Raw genomic sequence first — 20,086 nt, 5'->3', positions numbered from 1 at the left:
GCAGGGGGCCAAGCTATATGTATCATGTGTCCAGTATAATCCACAGTGCTATTCATATACTTCTTTAAGCAAGTGTGTCTTAAGGTGGGTCTTAAAAGTGGATAGAGAGGGTGCTAGTCGGGTATTGAGGGGAAGGGCATTCCAGAAGTGAGTGGCAGAAAGTGAGAAAGGTTTAAGGTGGGAGAGGGCTTTAGATACAAAGGGGGTAGAAAGAAGACATCCTTGAGAGGAACGCAAGAGTCGGGATGGTGCATAATGAGAAATTAGGGCTGAGATGTAAGGAGGAGCAGAAGAGTGTAAAGCTTTAAAAGTGAGGAGGAGAATTGAGTGTGTGATACGGGATTTGATCGGAAGCCAGGAGAGGGATTTCAGGAGGGGAGATGCGGAGACAGATTTAGGAAAGTGTAGAGTGATTCTGGCAGCAACGTTTAGGATAGATTGTAGGGGAGACAGGTGAGAGGTAGGAAGGCCGGACAGCAGGAGGTTACAGTAATCAAGACGGGAGAGAATGAGGGCCTAAGTCACTACTGTGTGTGTTCATGAATCAACTATCATGAAAATAATGAACAAGAATGACATTCATGGAAATATAGCCAGGAGGAAACCAATGCTCTCTAAAAAGAACATTGCTGTCTGTCTGAATTTCACCAAAAAGCACATTGATGATCCACAAGACTTCTGGAACAATGTTCTCTGTATAGACGAGTCAAAGGTAGAACTTTTTGGCCTCAATGAGAAACGTTATGTTTGGCAAAAACCTAAAACTGCGTTTGAACTGAAGAACCTCATCCCAACCGTCAAGCATGGTGGTGGGAGTATCATGATTTGGGGCTGCTATGCTGCCTCAGGTCCTGGGTGGCTTGACATCATTGACACAATCATGAATTCTGCATTGTGTCAGAAGATTAGAGGAGAATGTCAGGCCATCCATCCATGAGCTGAAGCAAAACCAATATTTGGTCATGAGTTGAAGCAGTTCTGTAAGGAGGAATGGGCCAAAATTCCTCAAACCGATGTGAGAGACTGTCCAGCAGTTACAGGAAATGCTTAGTTGAAGTCATTGCTGCTCAAGGGAGTGCCACAAGGTACTGAATCTAAAGGTTCACATTCTTTTTCACACATGGATATTCAATGTTACATTAAATTATTTAAGGTAGTAAAATCATAAGCGGATGTAAATTATCTATAAAACGACTTAGATAAACTGGAAACTGGTGTAGGTAAAAAGGCATATGAGGTTTAATACAGATACAGTACATGTATGCATTTGGGAAGCAAGAATAAACAGGCTACAAATAAATTAAATGAGACAAAATTAGGTCAAACCTTGATGGAAAAGGATTTAGGAGTGTTCGTAAACAGCAGTCTTAGCAATAGTGCTCAATGTCAGGCTGTAGCTGCAAAGGCTAATCGGATATTATTATTCATAAAACGAGGTATGGATGTGTCACGTTGTGCTCACCACAATCAAGACATGAGGTGGGGATGGATATAAAACCACCGACAGCCGCGTGGGCGCGTCTGGAGTGTAGGTTGGTCAAGGTAGCCGGGACTCGGTTGGAGAGGTACGGATAGTCGGTATACTTGCCGGGTCTGGGTTGGAGAGGTACGGATCATTGCAGGTACTATTAGCCGGGGTCGGAGAGATGAGAATAGTCATTGTACGGATGTCGAAGTCAGGGTTGGAGAGGTGTGGATTGTCGTAGATAGCCGGAGTACAGAAGAGCGGAGTCCAAAACAAGCCGGGTCAATAACAGAGAGCTGCGATCAAGACGACAAGACAAGACTGCGAGGCTAGGAAGCAATTGTACACAAAGCCCGTACGAGTCTGGGAGCGTGAAGATGGTGCTGAGGGACCCAGGAGTGTTCCTCCGGTCCAAACCCCTTCCAGTGGACCAGATACTGTATAGATCCTCTAGAGATCCTGGAATCTATGATGGACTGAATTTCATATTCCTGTTGCCCTTGTACGAGGAGGGGATCTGGAGGCGAGGAACAATCGGGAAAGCGAGATCTCTGAAAAGCAGGTTTCAGTAGGGAAACATGAAAGACAGAGGGGATTCTCATTAACGGGGGAAGACGTAGGCTATACGCCACCGGATTGACCTTCTCTATTAAGGGATAGGGTCCAAGAAACCTGGGTGCCAGTTTCAGCGTGGGGCACCTTCAGGTGTATGTTTTTGGATGACAACCACACCTTATCTCCTGGACTAAATTTCTGGATCTTGTGCCAGTGACGGTCCAACTGGAGTTTCTGTTTTGCAGTTGTGGTCCTATGGTTCTCCTGGATCCCTTTCCATGAATCCATAGTTTATGAAAAAGGGAGACTCTCGGGTGGACTCGCTGTGCAGACTATTGTGCACAAATTCAGCCCAGGGAAGAAGGTCAGTCCAGTTATCCTGGGTGTCGGAGGAGAAACAACACAGGTATTGTTCCAAGGAATGATTGGTTCTCTCTGTCTGACCATTGGTTTGGGGATGATACCCAGAAGAAAAGTGTAAAGAGATGCCCATCTTTTTAGAAAAAGAACGCCAGAACCTTGAAATGAATTGAGACCTTCGATCGGAGGCAACAAGAATGGTGTTCATCCACTTTGAAACAGGAAGCTCTATTATAAAGTCCATAGACAAATGGTTCCAAGGATGATCCGGAATGGGAAGAGGAAGTAAGAGTCCAGGAGGTTTGCTCCTGGGGGTATTGCTTGGAGCATGCATTGACAAATTCTTTAATGTCCCTTTGAACGCCGGGACACCAGAATGTTCGTACCACAAGATCGGTGTTTCTTCTGGTACCAGGATGTCCAGATGATTTGGAGGAATGACCCTATTCTAGAACTTTCCTCTGAAATTGTGGTGAGATGAAAAGATGGCCCTCCGGGACTTCGAGATCCTCAGGGATACGAGATTGGTCTAGTAGAATGTCGTCCAGTACATCAAACGTGTTGGCGGAGAGAATGTACTTAGGAGGAAGAATTGTCTCTAGATGCTCTTTGGATTTATTGTCCACCATGAACTGGGGAAATAAAGCGACCAGCGGGCTTGTTGAGCGCCTAGGCGGCGAGCGCCTTCTATGTAAAGCAGGTTTTTGCGATCGGTTAAGATGGTAATACGGTTCTCTGTACCTTCCAACAGATGTCTCCATTCTTCGAGAGCAAGCTTGATGGCCAGGAGTGCCTGGTTCCCTACGTCATAATTCTGCTCAGCAGAAGATTTTTTTTTAGAAAAAAAGGCACAAGGGTAAAGCCTGGTCTGAGGTGATCTTCTTTGTGATAAGATGGCTTGGGCCCCGACATCAGATGCATCTACCTCAAAGGTGAATGGTAGTTTGAGATCCGGATGTATGAGGATGGGAGCAGACACGAAGGCTCCTTTCAGGAGATCAAAGGTTTGAATGGCGGCTGGCGGCCAAGAACCAGTATATTATAGTTGCATGGGTTCTGGAGTGTCGGAGGGAGAAGATTTTGGCGTTCCGGTGTTGAAAGAAGACGATCTGGGAGCGAGTTGGCGATGACGGGAGCGTACGGAACTCCTTTCTTGCAACCGTTGGTCTATGTGGATGCAGACAGCGATACGATTCTCAAGATCCGTTGGGCGCTCTTGTGCCCCGAGTTCGTCTTTTAGTGACTCCGAAATACCCTGCCAGAAGTCCGATGGCAACGCCTCATTATTCCAACCGGTCTATGCAGTGGTGGTACAAAACGCCAGAGCATATCTGGCGACTGGACGGTTTCCCTGAGAGATATGAAAAAGAGAAGAAGCAGTAGTTACCTTGGGACCAAGTGTGTCAAAGACTCTATGGACTTCCAATGTCCTGAGTTAGGTCCGATCTTTGTTCCCAGATGGGGGAAGCCCAGGCCAGAGCAGCATCAGTGAATAGTGAGATAATATACGTCACCTTGGATCTGTGGGAAGGAAACCGAGAAGGCGTGATCTCGAACTGGATGAAGCATTGGTTAAAGAACCCTCGGCATCCATGCGGATCTCCAGCATAGCTGGGAGTCGGGAGTCGGGGTTCAGAAGTCGTGGTAACAGACATAAGGGCGTAGTGGTGGTAGAACCCGATGGAACAGGAGTAGGCAGAGGGGCTTGCGCCTGGACAGAGAGGGAGAGAAGGTTCTGTTGTAGTAAGTCCATACGTCTGTTGTTCTGTTCTAGATATCTCTCTATTTTAGAGAACATGATGGCGTGCATGCTCAAGACTCGCTCCAGGGCTCCAAATGCGCGTGCTCCCTCCCCTCCAAGCCGGCTTCAGAAGTTGACGCGCTGATGGGCTCCCCTCCAAGCCGGCTTCAGAAGTTGACGCGCTGCCACGCTCCCCTCCGAGCCGGCTTCAGAAGTTGACATGCTGCCGCGCTCCCCTCCGAGCCGGCTTCAGAAGTTGACACGCTGCCGCACTCCCCTCCGAGCCGGCTCCAGCTGAAGTTGATGCGCTGCCGCACTTCCCTTCCCCGTTCCTCCTGCCACCACTGCATCCATCGCCTCTGTGCCGCGATCTGGTAAGAATGGGGGGGGGGGGGCTGATGATGAGGGGGACTGCTGAAAGGGACTGGTGGGAGGACAAGGATGCTGGGGGAGGACAAGGGTGCTGGGGGGAGGACAAGGGGCTGGGGGAGGACAAGGGTGCTAGGGGAAGACAAGGGTGCTGGGGGGAGGACAAGGGGTGCTGGGGGGAGGACAAGGGGTGCTGGGGAGGATAAGGGGTGCTGGGGGAGGACAAGGGTGCTGGGGGAGGACAAGGGTGCTGGGGGAGAAGATGAGGGGGGGTTAAATGAGATGATGATGATGATGGGGGTGAGGAGATGATGATGATGATGATGAGGGTAGTGGTGGTGGCGTGAGAGGAGGATGAAGGGGGGTGAGAGGATGAGGGGGTTCGCGGTCTGGGAGCCTTTCTATAATGCGTGCGCTTGCTGTGCCGTGAGCGGCAGTTATAGTTGACTGAGATTAGTCAGCCTTTCTATAATGGCGCCGCGCGCGCACGGTAGTGAGCGTTTAACCAGACGACGGGAGAAGATGAGGAAAATAAATATTTCGCGCTGCTACCACCGCTGAAATGTGTGTGTATGTGTGTGTATGTACGCATGTACAATGTTAATAAATAATTTATTAAAGTATTAATTTATTTATTTCAAACATATTTATAACACACACATATACATATACACACATACACACAGTACCTCACGTGCGCGTTCGCACAGGCACGCGCGCACACACTATAGAACGGCCCTGAGAATTTATAAACTTGTTCAAACTGTGTGTTTAAAATTTTCACATGCGCAACATAATACCTCAATTTTTACATGGTGTGGCTATTTTCACTTCAAATTCGCCACACCTGTGGCTACATTGAAAAATAGGTTGCCCACCCCTGGTCTAGATTGTTTGATCTCACAAACAGAGCCTTCATTACTTATTTTATATCTGTTTGTGCATGCTAGTCCTCACTTGTATGTAACTGTTTATGTAATAGACATAACTGTACCCCCTTAGCAAATAAACAATGATAATAATAATAATAATAATAATAATAATAATAATAATAATAATACATTTACAAATATATTTAAGGTCAATACAACAAACTGTCGAGGGAAATTCTCAGGACAGTACAAATGACACAGGGCAATCCATTGAGATTGGAGGAAATTAGATTTCACCCTCAGCAAAGCAAAGGGTTCATTACAGAAAGGGCAGTTAAAATGTGGAACATATTACCCATGGAAACTGTGAAGGCAGATACAATAGATATTTTCATGAAAAGGTCAGACATATTTTTAGAAAGGAAAAATATACAGAATATACCACATAAGTTAAATATACTGTATGAAGGATGTTTCTCCAGAAATAAATCTGATTGCCATTACTAGAGTCAAAAAGGAATGTATTTGTTTCATTACGAGAGGGGGGAATCTTTTACTGTTTTGTTTGTTTGCCCCTGGATCAAGATAAATAAAATATAGGATGAATACACTATCTCAGTCACCTAAATTAGGCATAGGTTCAACTCAAGGTAGATGCCTTTTTTTTATCCTTGTATTCTATGTATCTATGTATTCTGTGTAAATATGACAATTTGCATAGTTTGCTCCAAATTTGCCTTGATACATCACCATTGTCTACTAATCAACCACAATCACCATCAATATATTCCTTCCGTATAGCAGAGAATTTCTCGAATTGTTTTTTGGGAAATTTCTATCAGTCAACTAACGGGATTCACGAAAGTCCGATGCGGGGTATTGCACCCAGATCCAGAAATAACCGCCATTGACCGAGAGCAAAAAGAATATATTTGCGTCTTTTGTTCAAGTTGAAGAATTTGTATAAGGTTGTATAAGGTGCATATGTACTGCACCGACACACTTTATTCGAGCAAATACCCAGTATGTACCTGGCAGATACCTGGAATGCGCCGCTCCTCACCTCTGACAAGCCCCGTTGCGTTTGCCTTCCCAGCCTGGGTTCATGCCTGGCTGACGGGCGGCTGATCTGTTAAATGATAATGATTAGGATTTAATAGGCTGCAATGCTTCGCCAGTCTACCAGATGGCATAAATTCATGAATTGTAATGCAGTATATATATATATATACTGTGCAGTATTGCAGCCAGCGGGAATAAAATGCTTCAATCCCTGCCTGGAAAATACCTCAATGCACTCGGGCAGAAAACAGTCACAAACCTCAATACACCCGGGTATACCCGAATTCGTGGGACTAGCCGAGCTCGAATAAAGTGTGTCGCCAGTGTACTTTAGGGTGATGGCGTCAACCATGAAATGCAGATTGTTCTCTTTTCCTTATGGAGAAAGGTTTATTCTGGCATGTATTCACAGTGGAGTTGTTAAAGTGTCCTGTCACTGATGTGTTAACTTTCACTCAAAAATGGCTAACAATCCCACATTGTAAAGACATTTCAGCAATGTGATTGAGGAATTATAGGAAAATAAAAACCAGCATTGGCAGTGGATAATTTGGCCCAAAAGTAGCGTGGGAGCTGGAACATACAGTTGATTATACTAACTGCTAGCACAAAAAATACATAATAATTACCCCAATGTGTAAAACACTCGAGGCTGTGTCATTCATTGTTATTACTAGTTTTTGGAGTTATCATTATGCTCCTTTATTCAACAAAAGCATTCAAATTTTCAGTTACTCTAATACAAGAAAAAAGAGAAACAAAAACAACTGTACATTATATATATATATATATATATATATATATATATATATACACACACACACACACACACACACACACACACACACACACACACACACACACACACACACACACACACACACACACACACACACACACACACACACACACACACACACACACACACACACACACACATATATACACACACATATATATATATATATATATATATATATATATATATATATATATATATATACACACACAAACACATGCAATATATATGTGCTTCAGGCACCAAAACCATAGATTGTAAGCTCTACGGGGCAGGGACTGTGTCTGCAAAATGTCTCTGTAAAACACTACGTAAAACTAGCAGCGCTATACAAGAACAAATAATAATAATAATAATAAATATATATAATTTATATATATATATCCAATAAAGAATATCACTTGTGAACACATTCACATGTCTTAGACAGGTCTGCAACCTTGATAAAGAACACACCAGTGTTCGAAACGCGTTATAAAGTTTATATTTTTTTTGAATTGGGTCCTCTCTTTGCTCATGTTGGATCGTGCGCTCCTTTCCACTCCCCAGGTCTGCAACCTTGCCTGTCACCATTATCACCTAGCAAACAGTGCTTCCACTGCAGCAAGGAATTCTGGGAAATGACATGCAAATGAGCTATATTGGCTATATGCTAACAGTGGAGGTTTTTGTCTCCTTTTTCACCCACCATAACTTAAAATGTGTATGTACAGTATGTTTGTACAGTATGTATGTACAGTATGTATGTACAGGTAGTCCTCGCTATCCAACGTTTCACTTTACAACGAATGGCATATCCAACGCTTCACAATGCAACCCTATGGGACGTTTTTCGACGTCGGAATGCGTTATCCAATGCTCACCGCCACTGATTAACATGGGACTCACTTTACAACGGTTTCACTATCCAACGCTACTTCCAGAACGGATTCCGTTGGATAACCGAGGACTGCCTGTATGTATGTATGTATGTATGTATGTATGTATGTATGTATGTATGTATGTATGTATATATCAAAAATGCTGGGTGCACTAAAACACAACAGACTATAAAAAAAAAATAAGAGAATGTATACTTACCAGTAATTGAGGTGCACGCTGAGGGACAGGGAACGCCAAACCAGTCCAGTAAATATGTAACAAAGAAAGAGTCGGCAGCATCTCGAGATGATAAGAAATTTATTGAAACATAAGGCAACCAACGTAACCTAGAGCAACGTATGTTTCGGACCCACATGGTCCTTTCTCAAGCTCTTGAGAAAGGACTGTGTGGGTCCGAAATGTATGTTGCTCTAGGTTTTGTTGGTTGCCCTACTGTATGTTTCAATACATTTCTTTTTATCATCTGGAGAGTGTGTGTATATATATATATATATATATATATATATCATACATTTTAAGCTATGGTGGGTGAAAAAGGCGACAGAAAACCTACACCGTTAGCATATAGCCAATAAAGAATATCACTTGTGAGCACATTCACACGTCTTCGACAGGTCTCGAACCCTGCCTTTCAACCATTATCACCTCACATACAGTGCTCCCACTGCAGCAAGGGTTTCTGGGAAATGACATGTAAATGAGCACACAATGTGTCACCTTTTGCCTGTAAAACCATTGTTACATGGAGGGTATATACAGTAAGCTAATGCTCGCTGTTAACACAGCTTTAAAGCACAGCATGGGAATCAGATGCAAAGCCAGAAATAACATTCACAGACATGTTTCAACCTTAATGGGTATCATCAGTGTGAAGTTCTTTGTACTGCTGGCTTTGCAATTTTCCAGACTGTAGAGTTTACCATCACGTTTTAAGTTATGGTGGGTGAATAAGGCAACAAGAAACCTCTACTGTATTGCATATAGCAAATACAAAGATCACTTGTGAGCACATTCACATGTCTTAGGCACAAATGACAAATGATTTAGTTATTCTCTATATGTTTGTTCTGTTTTTCTTCTTCTAATAAGTATGGGTCATTTAGTTCAATCCATGATTGAGCCTGCAACCATGTCAAGGTAGACTTTATCAGTATGTCCTCCAATACTACCAATATTATATGGTATGTTTTGTATTTCATCCACTGTATAGTGAAAAGAGCAAACAAAACAATAATATAGCCAACAGCATGGGATGCTTGACATGTATGCATAACCTAAAGGGTTAGAACTGTATATGCTATGTGTGAGCTATAGTGCAGTTAAAACTGGTTAAAAAACAGAAGTGTCCTAATAAATATAGTGAACAAAAATCTAAAATGAATAAAATATAAGGAAAAAATATAGACTCCCCATGTTTATTGCTACAGAAAAGGTAATCACCACCTTGGGGAAGAAATCTCTCAATAGACTAGTACACTCATGTGTGTATTTGGACCTTTTGATTACATAGTTGTGGGATGGGTGAGCTTAAACTAAGTAGGAGGGGCCACAAACCTCCTAAATAATTTAGAATTAGACTTACACAATTTTAGCCAGCTCAAACCTTCCATAACTTTCCTTAGTTTAAGATCACCTATCACACCTACAATATTTAATCAACAAGTCCAGTTTACAGTCATTCATGTTTAATTTTCTTAACCAAGGTCTGCAATAGAAGTACCAAAAATGTGGATATATCCATATTAATGACCAATTGGTTAACTGAGGAAGAAGTTCATAAGCGACTTGAAAAAATTAAAGTAAATAAGGCACCTGGCCCGGATGGCATACATCCAAGAGTTCTCAAGGAGTTAAGCTCAGTAATAGCAAAACCATTATATTTAATATTCAAGGACTCCATTTCCACAGGCTCAGTACCACAAGATTGGCGTAAAGCAGATGTGGTGCCTATATTTAAAAAGGGAGCTAGATCACACCCGGGGAATTACAGACCTGTAAGCCTGACTTCAATAGTAGGGAAACTACTTGAAGCTTTAATACGGGATAATATTCAGGAATACCTAATGGAAAACAAAATTATTAGTAATAGTCAGCATGGATTTATGAAGGATAGATCTTGCCAAACTAACCTTATTTGTTTCTTTGAGGAGGTAAGTAGGAATTTAGACCAGGGTAATGCAGTGGATGTGGTCTACTTAGATTTTGCAAAGGTTTTTGATACGGTTTCACACAAGAGGTTGGTGTACATAATATAGAAAGTTGGACTCAGTAATAATATATGCACCTGGATTGAAAACTGGTTAAAGGACAGACAACAGAGGGTTGTCATAAATGGAACTTTTTCAGGTTGGGCTAAAGTCGTGAGTGGAGTACCTCAAGGATCGGTACTGGGACCCCTGCTTTTTCACTTGTTTATTAATGACCTTGAGGTTGGGATCGAGATCAAAGTCTCCATCTTTGCTGATGATACTAAATTGTGTAAGGTAATAGAATCAGAGCAGGATGTAATTTCTCTTCAGAAGGACTTGGAGAGACTGGAAACGTGGGCAGGTAAATGGCAAATGAGGTTTAATACAGATAAATGTAAGGTTATGCATTTGGGATGCAAGAATAAAAAGGCGACATACAAATTAAATGGAGATATATTGGGGGAATCCTTGATGGAGAAGGATTTAGGAGTGCTTGTAGACAGCAGGCTTAGCAATAGTGCCCAATGTCATGCAGTAGCTGCAAAGGCAAACAAGATCTTATCTTGCATCAAACGGGCAATGGATGGAAGAGAAGTAAACATAATTATGCCCCTTTACAAAGCATTAGTAAGACCACATCTTGAATATGGAGTACAATTTTGGGCACTAATCCTAAGAAAAGACATTATGGAACTAGAGAGAGTGCAGAGAAGAGCCACAAAATTAATAAAGGGGATGGACATTCTAACTTATGAGGAGAGGCTAGCTAAATTAGATTTATTTACATTAGAAAAGAGGCGTCTAAGAGGGGATATGATAACTATATACAAATATATTCAGGGACAATACAAGGCGCTTTCAAAAGAACTATTCATCCCACGGGCAGTACAAAGGACTCGGGGCCATCCCTTAAGGTTGGAGGAAAGGAAATTTCACCAGCAACAAAGGAAAGGGTTCTTTACAGTAAGGGCAGTTAAAATGTGGAATTCATTACCCATGGAGACTGTGATGGCAGATACAATAGATTTGTTCAAAAAAAGGTTGGACATCTTTTTAGATGGGAAAGGTATACAGGGATATACCAAATAAGTAAACATGGGAAGGATGTTGATCCAGGGATTAATCCGATTGCCAATTCTTGGAGTCAGGAAGGAATTAATTTTTCCCCTTAATGGGGTTTTTTGTTTGCCTTCCTCTGGATCAATAAGTAAGTACAGATATAGAATAAAGTATCTGTTGTCTAAATTTAGCATAGGTTGAACTTGATGGACGTACACTGGCGACACACTTAATTCGAGCTCGGCTAGTCCCACGAATTCGGGTATACCCGGGTGTATTGAGGTTTGTGACTGTTTTCTGCCCGAGTATATTGGGTTATTTCCAGGCAGGGATTGAAGCATTTTATTCCCGCTGGCTGCAATACTGCACAGTATATCTATATATACTGCATTACAATTCATGAATTTATGCCATCTGGTAGACACGCGAAGAATTGCAGCCTATTAAATCCTAATCATTATCATTTAACAGATCAGCCGCCCGTCAGCCAGGCATGAACCCAGGCTGGGAAGGCAAACGCAACGGGGCTTGTCAGAGGTGAGGAGCGGCGCATTCCAGGTATCTGCCAGGTACATACTGGGTATTTGCTCGAATAAAGTGTGTCGGTGCAGTACGTCTTTTTTCAACCTCATCTACTATGTAACTATGTAACTATATGTAACTGGGTACAGGTATTTTCACCCGCACTGGCAATTAGTACATTTGTTCAACTGTTAAAACGGGTTTATGACTTTGAAAAGGGAATTTGTGAAGTGAAGAATATTTATGTATGTGATTATCATTGATTCCTTGGTTGTCATCTATGGGTGGTAGGTCACTTTGAAATTATTTAGAAAAGCTTTCTTAGGCACCTTACATAATTAATATTTAATGTAGATTATTTTAACTTGTATGCAAAGGGTTGTACAAATCAGTGCTTAAATTAGGAAATTTCAACATTAAGACTAAAGCAGTAACGTTTTACATAACTTGTTTATTTGCTTCTTCTTTAACAAAATGAGATAAGTAAGGGAGAAATAGCCAGCTTATTGAGACCTTACATTCCTCCATAATTTAGATTTTTGGGATACCTTTGATTCAATTCTTCATTGAAAGAATTTGATATTTTTTTCAAGGAAGACTTATAACATTTTACTATTATTAATTTGAAATTATGAAAGAGCCTAAGGCACTCAAATCAGAAAAGCAACAGACAGAGTTAATCTGTGTGGTTTTAATTTTGTTAAAGGCTTTAGAGGAATTAAGCAAGTGAGTTTACAATTTGGTAATGGTCATTATTCAAGAAGTATTTCCAACATATTTAGCATGCTTTGCCAAACTCCCTCAATATTTCCAAATACTTGGAAAATTCGATGTCTCTTGAGCCTGTTGGATTGTTAATCATACCTTTATATCGGTGTGTGTACCTCTGAGATATACATCTTTCCAATACATACAATATTCCAGGAAGAAAAACAATGTATCTTTGTGATGGTGAGGGGATAACCCGGCTCACAATAAAGGTTAAGCCCACTTCGTTACCCCTGATCCATGTATTGGGATTCAGGAGTATCAGATCTTGAGCCCAGTGTTTGTCTATGCATTGTGTAAAATTATGCGTCAATAAAGAATTGTCTGTGTTTTACCTGTCCAGGTGTGCCAACAAGCAGAGATTGCTAGGCTATGAGTTTCAGGGTGGGTTTTGGGGAGAAAGTCTTATCAGATTGTCCCTAGGTAGTCGGGGACCAGAGTTGCTGGATACCCCAAAAATGTACCCGGAAATCAGGACGGAATCCCGTATACATGTAAGCACAATGGTCCGGTCAAAATCCTGCCTTGAAAACGCTTGCATGACTCACCTCTAGGATTCCCTGCTTCAGCACAGACCAGAAATGTAAATGGAACATAGGGATGTGTGGTATCCCTGAAACGGTAAAGGGGTCCCTAGAATAAAGGGGATGCCCAGTTAATGCACTGATCATCCAGAACCTGGTATAGGGGTTCTGGGGGTGCTCCAGCTATACATAAGGCTGTGAGGATTTTAAAAGGATAAGTCAGGTTTGCAGTGTGTAAGGCATATGGCTAGTGGGAATAAAAGTATAGATTCTATCCCTCATAACGAAAACACTTAGGTTACCAGTGTAAAGCATATTTTATTAAACAGGTATGTTTAAAATGTATAAATGCTTGTGCATAGTATATGAGCTGGGGACTTCCAGGTCCACAGTTCCGAGAGACCATGTGACTGCCAAGCTTGGTGCCATCATGTCTGCTCGGGTACCAGACATGAAAGCCTCAGAGGTTGCCAAGGTGTGAAAGTCATTTTGGTACCGGAGTTAGGCTTAAGTATTCATGTCTTGGGATGAATGGAAGTCATCAGATCACCATTTGCCCAGCCAGACTGTAAGGAGCCTAACTCAGCGGGTGGCTTCTGCCTGATAAGTGGCAGAGGTGCCAGGTTGGCGAATGTCCTTGTCAGAATCTGAATCCACGCTTGCCGGGCTTAGATAAACTGGCAGCGCTCTGATAGGCTGGTAGGAGTCTTCCCACGCTCGGATTGGCTACCGTATTTCATGAATGAACTCTGAAATGCTATAAGAAACCCTCAGCCAATCCGGACGAGAGATTCTAAGCGCAAGAACAGCAGCGGTAAATTTGAAACGACCAAAAGATGCTTTTGGAGAAATAGCAGCGAGCCGGCTTCAGAAATTTCAAGGCAAGAAATTTTCTAAGAACCACTTCTAAGGGCCAAGTTCTGAGAATAGAACGTAGAGGTCGCGGCTGGGATTGCAAGCCGAAAACAGTTCCAAGACGTTTGGTACTAACTCCTGGTCAAGGGATTTTGGCATCTCCAGAAGAAAGAAAGTGGTGACGTCTGGAACGTCATGCCGATTTGTGTTCCAGGACATTTTGGGACAAGTCCCGGTCAACCTAAAGACTTTGCTTTCTTTTCTATTTCACCTACACTGGTGACACACTTTATTCGAGCTCGGCTAGTCCCACGAATTCGGGTATACCCGGGTGTATTAAGGTTTGTGACTGTTTTCTGCCCGAGTGCATTGGGTTATTTTCCAGGCAGGGATTGAAGCATTTTATTCCCGCTGGCTGCAATACTGCACAGTATATATATATATACTGCATTACAATTCATGAATTTATGCCATCTGGTAGACACGCGAAGCATTGCAGCCTATTAAATCCTAATCATGATCATTTAACAGATCAGCCGCCCATCAGGCAGGCATGAACCCAGGCTGGGAAGGCAAACGCAACGGGGCTTGTCAGAGGTGAGGAGCGGCGCATTCCAGGTATCTGCCAGGTACATACTGGGTATTTGCTCGAATAAAGTGTGTCGGTGCAGTATGAAAGTCTAGTTTTGTAGCCCGACCCCCAGTAAGTGTGTTTTCTTCTGTATTTTGTAATCCACTGTTTGTAATTTATTCAATAGAAATAGACGTACAATTTTTTTTACCATCTTGTTGTGTTCAGTGAATGATCCCTGTAAAAAGGTGTACCTGGTCTCCCATGACAATCTTATATATTTTTTTGAAAAATGTAAAAGCATGTATTAAAGGCTAAGAGAGCACTATTATTTAAATATGTTACGGTGTCAATATATGTGAGCAACAACACTAGGTTTTAGAATTAAAAAAAATACATGATAGAAACATTTTTTGTTTGATATATCTGGGGCTTTTTGGCCACCTACACCTAAGTTAAGATACTTCCTTAAATTGATAAAAACCTGGTTTAAAATGCTGTATTTACTAAGCAATGCTACTACATAACACACACCTTACAGCAGGGAGTTACCATGACAACGCGTCGCTGGAAGGGAAGGTAAGTGTGTAATAGAGGCCTCGCGTGGTCCTCCAGCATTTAATTTAAATGGCTGGGGGGATAGCACGGGACCTCAATAACTGATGCCCTCCCCCCAAAAAAATCTAGCGCCCCCCCAGTTTGCGCACCCCTGCCCTACAGCATGACTTAAATGTGGCCCTTTATGTCCCATTCAAGTGAATAGCCTGTAAGGTGTCGTCCAGCACAAGAGGTGTCTTTTGGCGTAGCATGTCTTTGTTAATATGGTCCCTTGTCCATTTGAATTCCATATATTTGTTGTTTTCATGTCTGATAGTGTTTTTCTGGCAGAACAAAAACATTTCCATCATAATGATAGTTATCGATTGTATAACTGGATAGAATGTTAACCCTGATAAGCCAATATAATGCAATCATAATTAAGGTCTCTTTTACTTTCATTGACATTTTGTTGTAGTAGTCGGCAGCTTGTTTTTAAACTGTTCAGAACTTTTGAAGTCGTCTGCCTTTTGAAGTAAGACTGCAATATATTTTAGTGGCCTGTCATCCAAATGTGTATATTCTTAAGGGAGCAATCTAAGCACTTTTTTTTTTCTTTAACATGTATTTAATGAAATTAATTTTTTTACCCATGATGGAAGCAGGTGCTCTTCGGAACTGAACACCATTAATTTCAGACCCCCTGATTCTGGAGTTACCGCCATAGTAGGTGCTGGTAGTCGCTCTGGCTGAGCTTTAAAGTTTAAAGCTCTAGCGTTATGCGGACGAATAGGAAGTTGAACTTGATGATGTCAAGGCTTCCTATAGGCCCACAGAGAACAGCGGCCATTACGTGATCCCTTGTAGCCAAGCAGAGCAGCTGCCAGCACCTACTATGGAGGTAAGAATCTCCCAAAGTAGGGGGTCCCAAAAATGAATGGGGTTCAGCTCCGGAGATTCCCTGCTTCAATCCAGGGTTAAAAAAAAAACCTTGGATTGCCGCTTTAAAGAAAAATCAATATCAGTTTAATTGGACACAGATTCCATATGGTATGGTACAAAACAATACGTAGCATAGAAACTATTTGAAGAAGTAATAGTTCAAAAGCATTTCAAACTAACAGTACTGTACTTATTTTTCTTATCCAGTTAATTCAGGAGATGGGATTGACTACAGCCAACAAAAGCGTGAAAACATTGGAGACCTGATACAAGAGACACTGGAAGCCTTTGAGCGTCATGGAGGAGAAGATGCTTTCATCAATATAAAATACATGGTCCCTACCTATGAATCCTGCTTGCTAAACTAACATAATTGTATCGCTGTATCAAAAAGAAGGCTCCATTTGTGCATCTAAAACCTTATCCCTGTTTGCAACATTTGTTATTTATGACTTTTTCTTTACAGCTGCTAAAATGGGAGCTTCTGGGCCATTTGACTGTTAGTACTATTGTGAACAAGGCTAACGAATACATAAACAGTGACTGTTTCTTAGATTACAATGGTGTTCTGTGCTTTTTTGTACCATGTAAGAATAGCTTCTTTATAGCAGAGCGGACTGAAATGGGAGTCACGGTTACGTCTTCAGTTGTACAGACAATAAAACTATAATTTTCATATGCAATTCAGCAACTGCTGTTTTGTGTCCACTTGCCCTAGGGATGATGTCAGAGGTGTTAATGAGGGTTCGCTCTGACTGCTTAATAGGTGTTTGTCATGGAAAAGAACCACAAATTCAGCGTACTCTTTTGCAGCTGTGCAGTATAATGTGCTCGGTGGCATAATTATCCACTTCATGCATGTGTTTTATATGTTATATAACAGTGAAGGCCTGACAGATAAAATACAAATATGTTTTATGTGTTCATAATTCTAGTTTTCGAGGTATATAACATTTTCATTCAAATTTATATTTGAAATAATATTGCAAGTAAAAATATTTGTGAGCACTTTCACATGTCTCAGACAGGTCTGCAATCCTGCTTTTCGCTATTATCTCCTAGAATACAATGCTTCCACTGCAGCTACATGCAAACATGGAACTAACATACAAATGAGCGCAAAGTTTGTCACCTTTTTTTTAGTTATTTAATGTGCGATTAAATAATATTGATAATTTTGCAAGGAGTTGTCCCTGTGCTACATAAATGGTCTCAATTTTCTCAACACACATTGAAAGGGATTTACTAGCCAACAATGCAGACCACACCTCGTCTTCCGGCAGCAAAATACCCTTTCCAGGTACCGTCATAACATCTGGAAGCAGAAAAAGAAGTTCTGGTTGATGGATCAGGGGAAAAGTGAAGAAAAAGAAGAAAAAAACAATAGTGTGTGTAACAGGGTACGTCTCTTTCTACCTGTCTTTCCCCCTGTTATCTAAGTCCCTGCTAGCTGCAGGCGGCAACAGGTTAATTCTGTGGGCTTGTGACCCCCCCTTGTACTCTTCTCTGATGGACAGGAGTGAGGTGATGACTCATGGCCTGTGTAAGCCTATCTGGTATAGGTATAGACCATGAGCAAGCCCCTTCTGTTTCCTGATGAGAAGCAGAGCCAAAACTAGGGGAGTCCTGTTCTGAGGAGAATGGAAGCAGAGAGCTGCGAGTCTCTCCCATGGTGGGATGATCACCCTCAGCCCTTGAGGCGGAGGGAACATCTGACCTGGAAGATGATCCCATGCTATCAGGGTCAAGCACCATCCAGAGGTTGGAACCCTCTGAACCCTTGCACCGCTGTAAAGATCTGATGCAGTGACTGCTAAATAAAGCCCCTTTGTTAATCATACACCAGCCTGGATTGAGTCAATGCATGGTGTGTATGACTGATGTGCGTCAGAGAGGACTGTCTCTGTTACTACCAGAGCCCCCTGAAGCTGGAGGCGCTGAACACCAAAAGGAAAGAACTACAGATTATAGCCAAAAGCCTGTCCTGGTCTCCATATCACCGCAGACAGCTCAGCTCTCCTGAACCTAACAAGTATGCCTCACACAGGAGAGTGACAGCGACTGGGTCGGGTGACTTTGACAGTGACTTTGACAGTGACTGGGCGGATGACAGTGACTGGGTGGGTGATTGGGTGTGTGACAGTGACTGGGTGGGTGACTTGACTGGGTGGGTTGGTTAGTGACTTTAGTGACTGAAAGGTTGGGTGGGTTGGTTACTTTAGTGACTGACATTTAGTGACTGGGTGGGTGGGTGTCGGTGGGTGTCACCTGTCCCCAGTCCCTGTTTATAGGCGTAACTCCATCTGAAAGACAGCTCCATAAAGAACTCCTTATTAAGGCCCAGCACCTCAGAGAGTTCAAACAGAGCCTGGCCTCCTGTGTTCCTTCTCCTGGCTCCCCTGTGACCTGGGAAAACGTGGATCCTGTGAGACTGGCGAAGGCTCAAAATACGCTTCATGAACTGTCCCTATCTTTGGACCAGTACATAAGAGTGCAGGACCCTATCCTCGCCTGCGACGCTGTTACTGGACTGCTCCCCTGCTCTACTAGTTCTGTTACTAAAACCTTGGGGGTACTTCCTTCTCCTAAGAATTGCCAAACCGTCTCTCTGTCATTGCCCGCTAAGGAAGAAGCTGCCACGGCCCCTAGTCCCAATTTAACCCCCCTTTGTTCAGACCCCGAGGTTATTTCTGTCTTAACCCCTGCTAGTCAGGCCTATGATTCCCCCAGTGTAAATCCCTGCATTCCCCAGGCCAATGTGTCTCTCCTAGCATCAGAGAATGAATCCTGTTTGCCCTCATTTTGTAAGTCAGATTTTTCTATCTCTGATTCTTCTGAATTGCCTGCCTTAACCCTTGCTAGTTCTCAATCCTCGAGTCTGACAGCAGACGTAGCATATAATGCCTCCCCTAAAGTTCAAGTTGCTGAGCCCTTAGACTTTCATTGCTGTAACCCCCTTGGCTCACCTAAAGTTCCCGCTGCCGCGTCTCCTGAAACTTTGACTAAAATACTGGCCCCAGTTAAGAGTATTGTTCATGAATCTGTTTCAGCCTTAAGCTTGTTCAAAGAGTCCCCTCTACCAGGTATTTCTCTTACCTCTTCTGTTACTCAGAAAGCTGAAATCCCTGCTGCAGAGTATAACCCTCTTTTCGTGGATTCTGCCTATGTTGATGATTTCCCAGACACTTCTCCTCAAGTAACCACTTCAGAGATCAGCCTATCTGTTGTTGCTTCCTTAGTACAAGTACAGTCAGAACCCCCCTTTTTGGAGGATCAGGTTTCCGAATCTGAAACTCCCTCTACCCCTGGTTTTTTAACCTGCAGTCTCCTTTCACTGTAGTTAAAAGTTCTCCAGCACCCGCTGATTTAAGCTCTGCCGCTACTAAATCTCCTGTTGTAGTAGCAGTCTTCCCTTGCTCACTTCCGTTTGTCCTATCTGATATGTCTTTTCCCAATGCTAAGACTCCTGCTGTTAGAGACGACTCCCCTCATGTACCTATAGCACCCAGGACCTCCGTGATTAATTCTGAGACCCCTGCCATTAAGGTTTCTATAAGGTCAGAGACTCTCAAACACCCACTTAAATGACTATTAAACCCGTTCCCCAAGTTCCTGCTATGAAGACCCCCCTAGGTACTGACGTACTGATCTTTAAACCCCTGATTCCCACTTCTGAGACAAACACAAGTTCCTATGTGAAGAGTCTAGTCCTGTCCCCGTCATTCTACAACCACCCACTTCAGAGACAAGCATATTATCCTGTGATGCCATTGGACAGTCTAGTTCCGTGCCTGCCACTTCACAATCATCCACTGCAGAGACAAGCACTATGTCCCTGGATTCCGTTGGGAAATCTAGTCCAGTTCCTCTCATTGATTATGCCACAGTGGCTGTGATAACCAAGAATGTCTTTAAGCTCCTCACTGCTGAGTGTTTTTTTTTTCTTTCTAATTCCCCCATAACTCCATGCTTAGCCTTTGAGTCTGAGATTCCCACCCCTCAGAAAATACTGTC

The 20,086-nt window shown here is 42.6% G+C and overlaps 1 protein-coding gene across 3 annotated transcripts in view; it reads left to right on the top strand.

Annotated features, from left to right (window-relative positions):
- Positions 1-16,633, top strand: part of PACRG (parkin coregulated) — a 978,203-nt gene extending 961,570 nt beyond the window's left edge. For all 3 annotated transcript variants that reach the window (XM_075596735.1, XM_075596739.1, XM_075596734.1), the window contains one exon: positions 16,280-16,633. In XM_075596735.1, coding sequence (XP_075452850.1) covers positions 16,280-16,339 — 60 coding nt within the window. In that variant the 3' untranslated portion in view covers positions 16,340-16,633. The remainder of the gene's footprint in view (positions 1-16,279) is intronic.
- Positions 16,634-20,086: the final 3,453 nt, after the last annotated feature.

Source organism: Ascaphus truei, chromosome 4, assembly GCF_040206685.1.
Source record: "Ascaphus truei isolate aAscTru1 chromosome 4, aAscTru1.hap1, whole genome shotgun sequence".
Classification (NCBI taxonomy): Eukaryota; Metazoa; Chordata; class Amphibia; order Anura; family Ascaphidae; genus Ascaphus; species Ascaphus truei.
The sequence above is the reverse complement of the archived record's forward strand: the minus strand, read 5'-3'. Positions and strand labels throughout refer to the sequence as shown.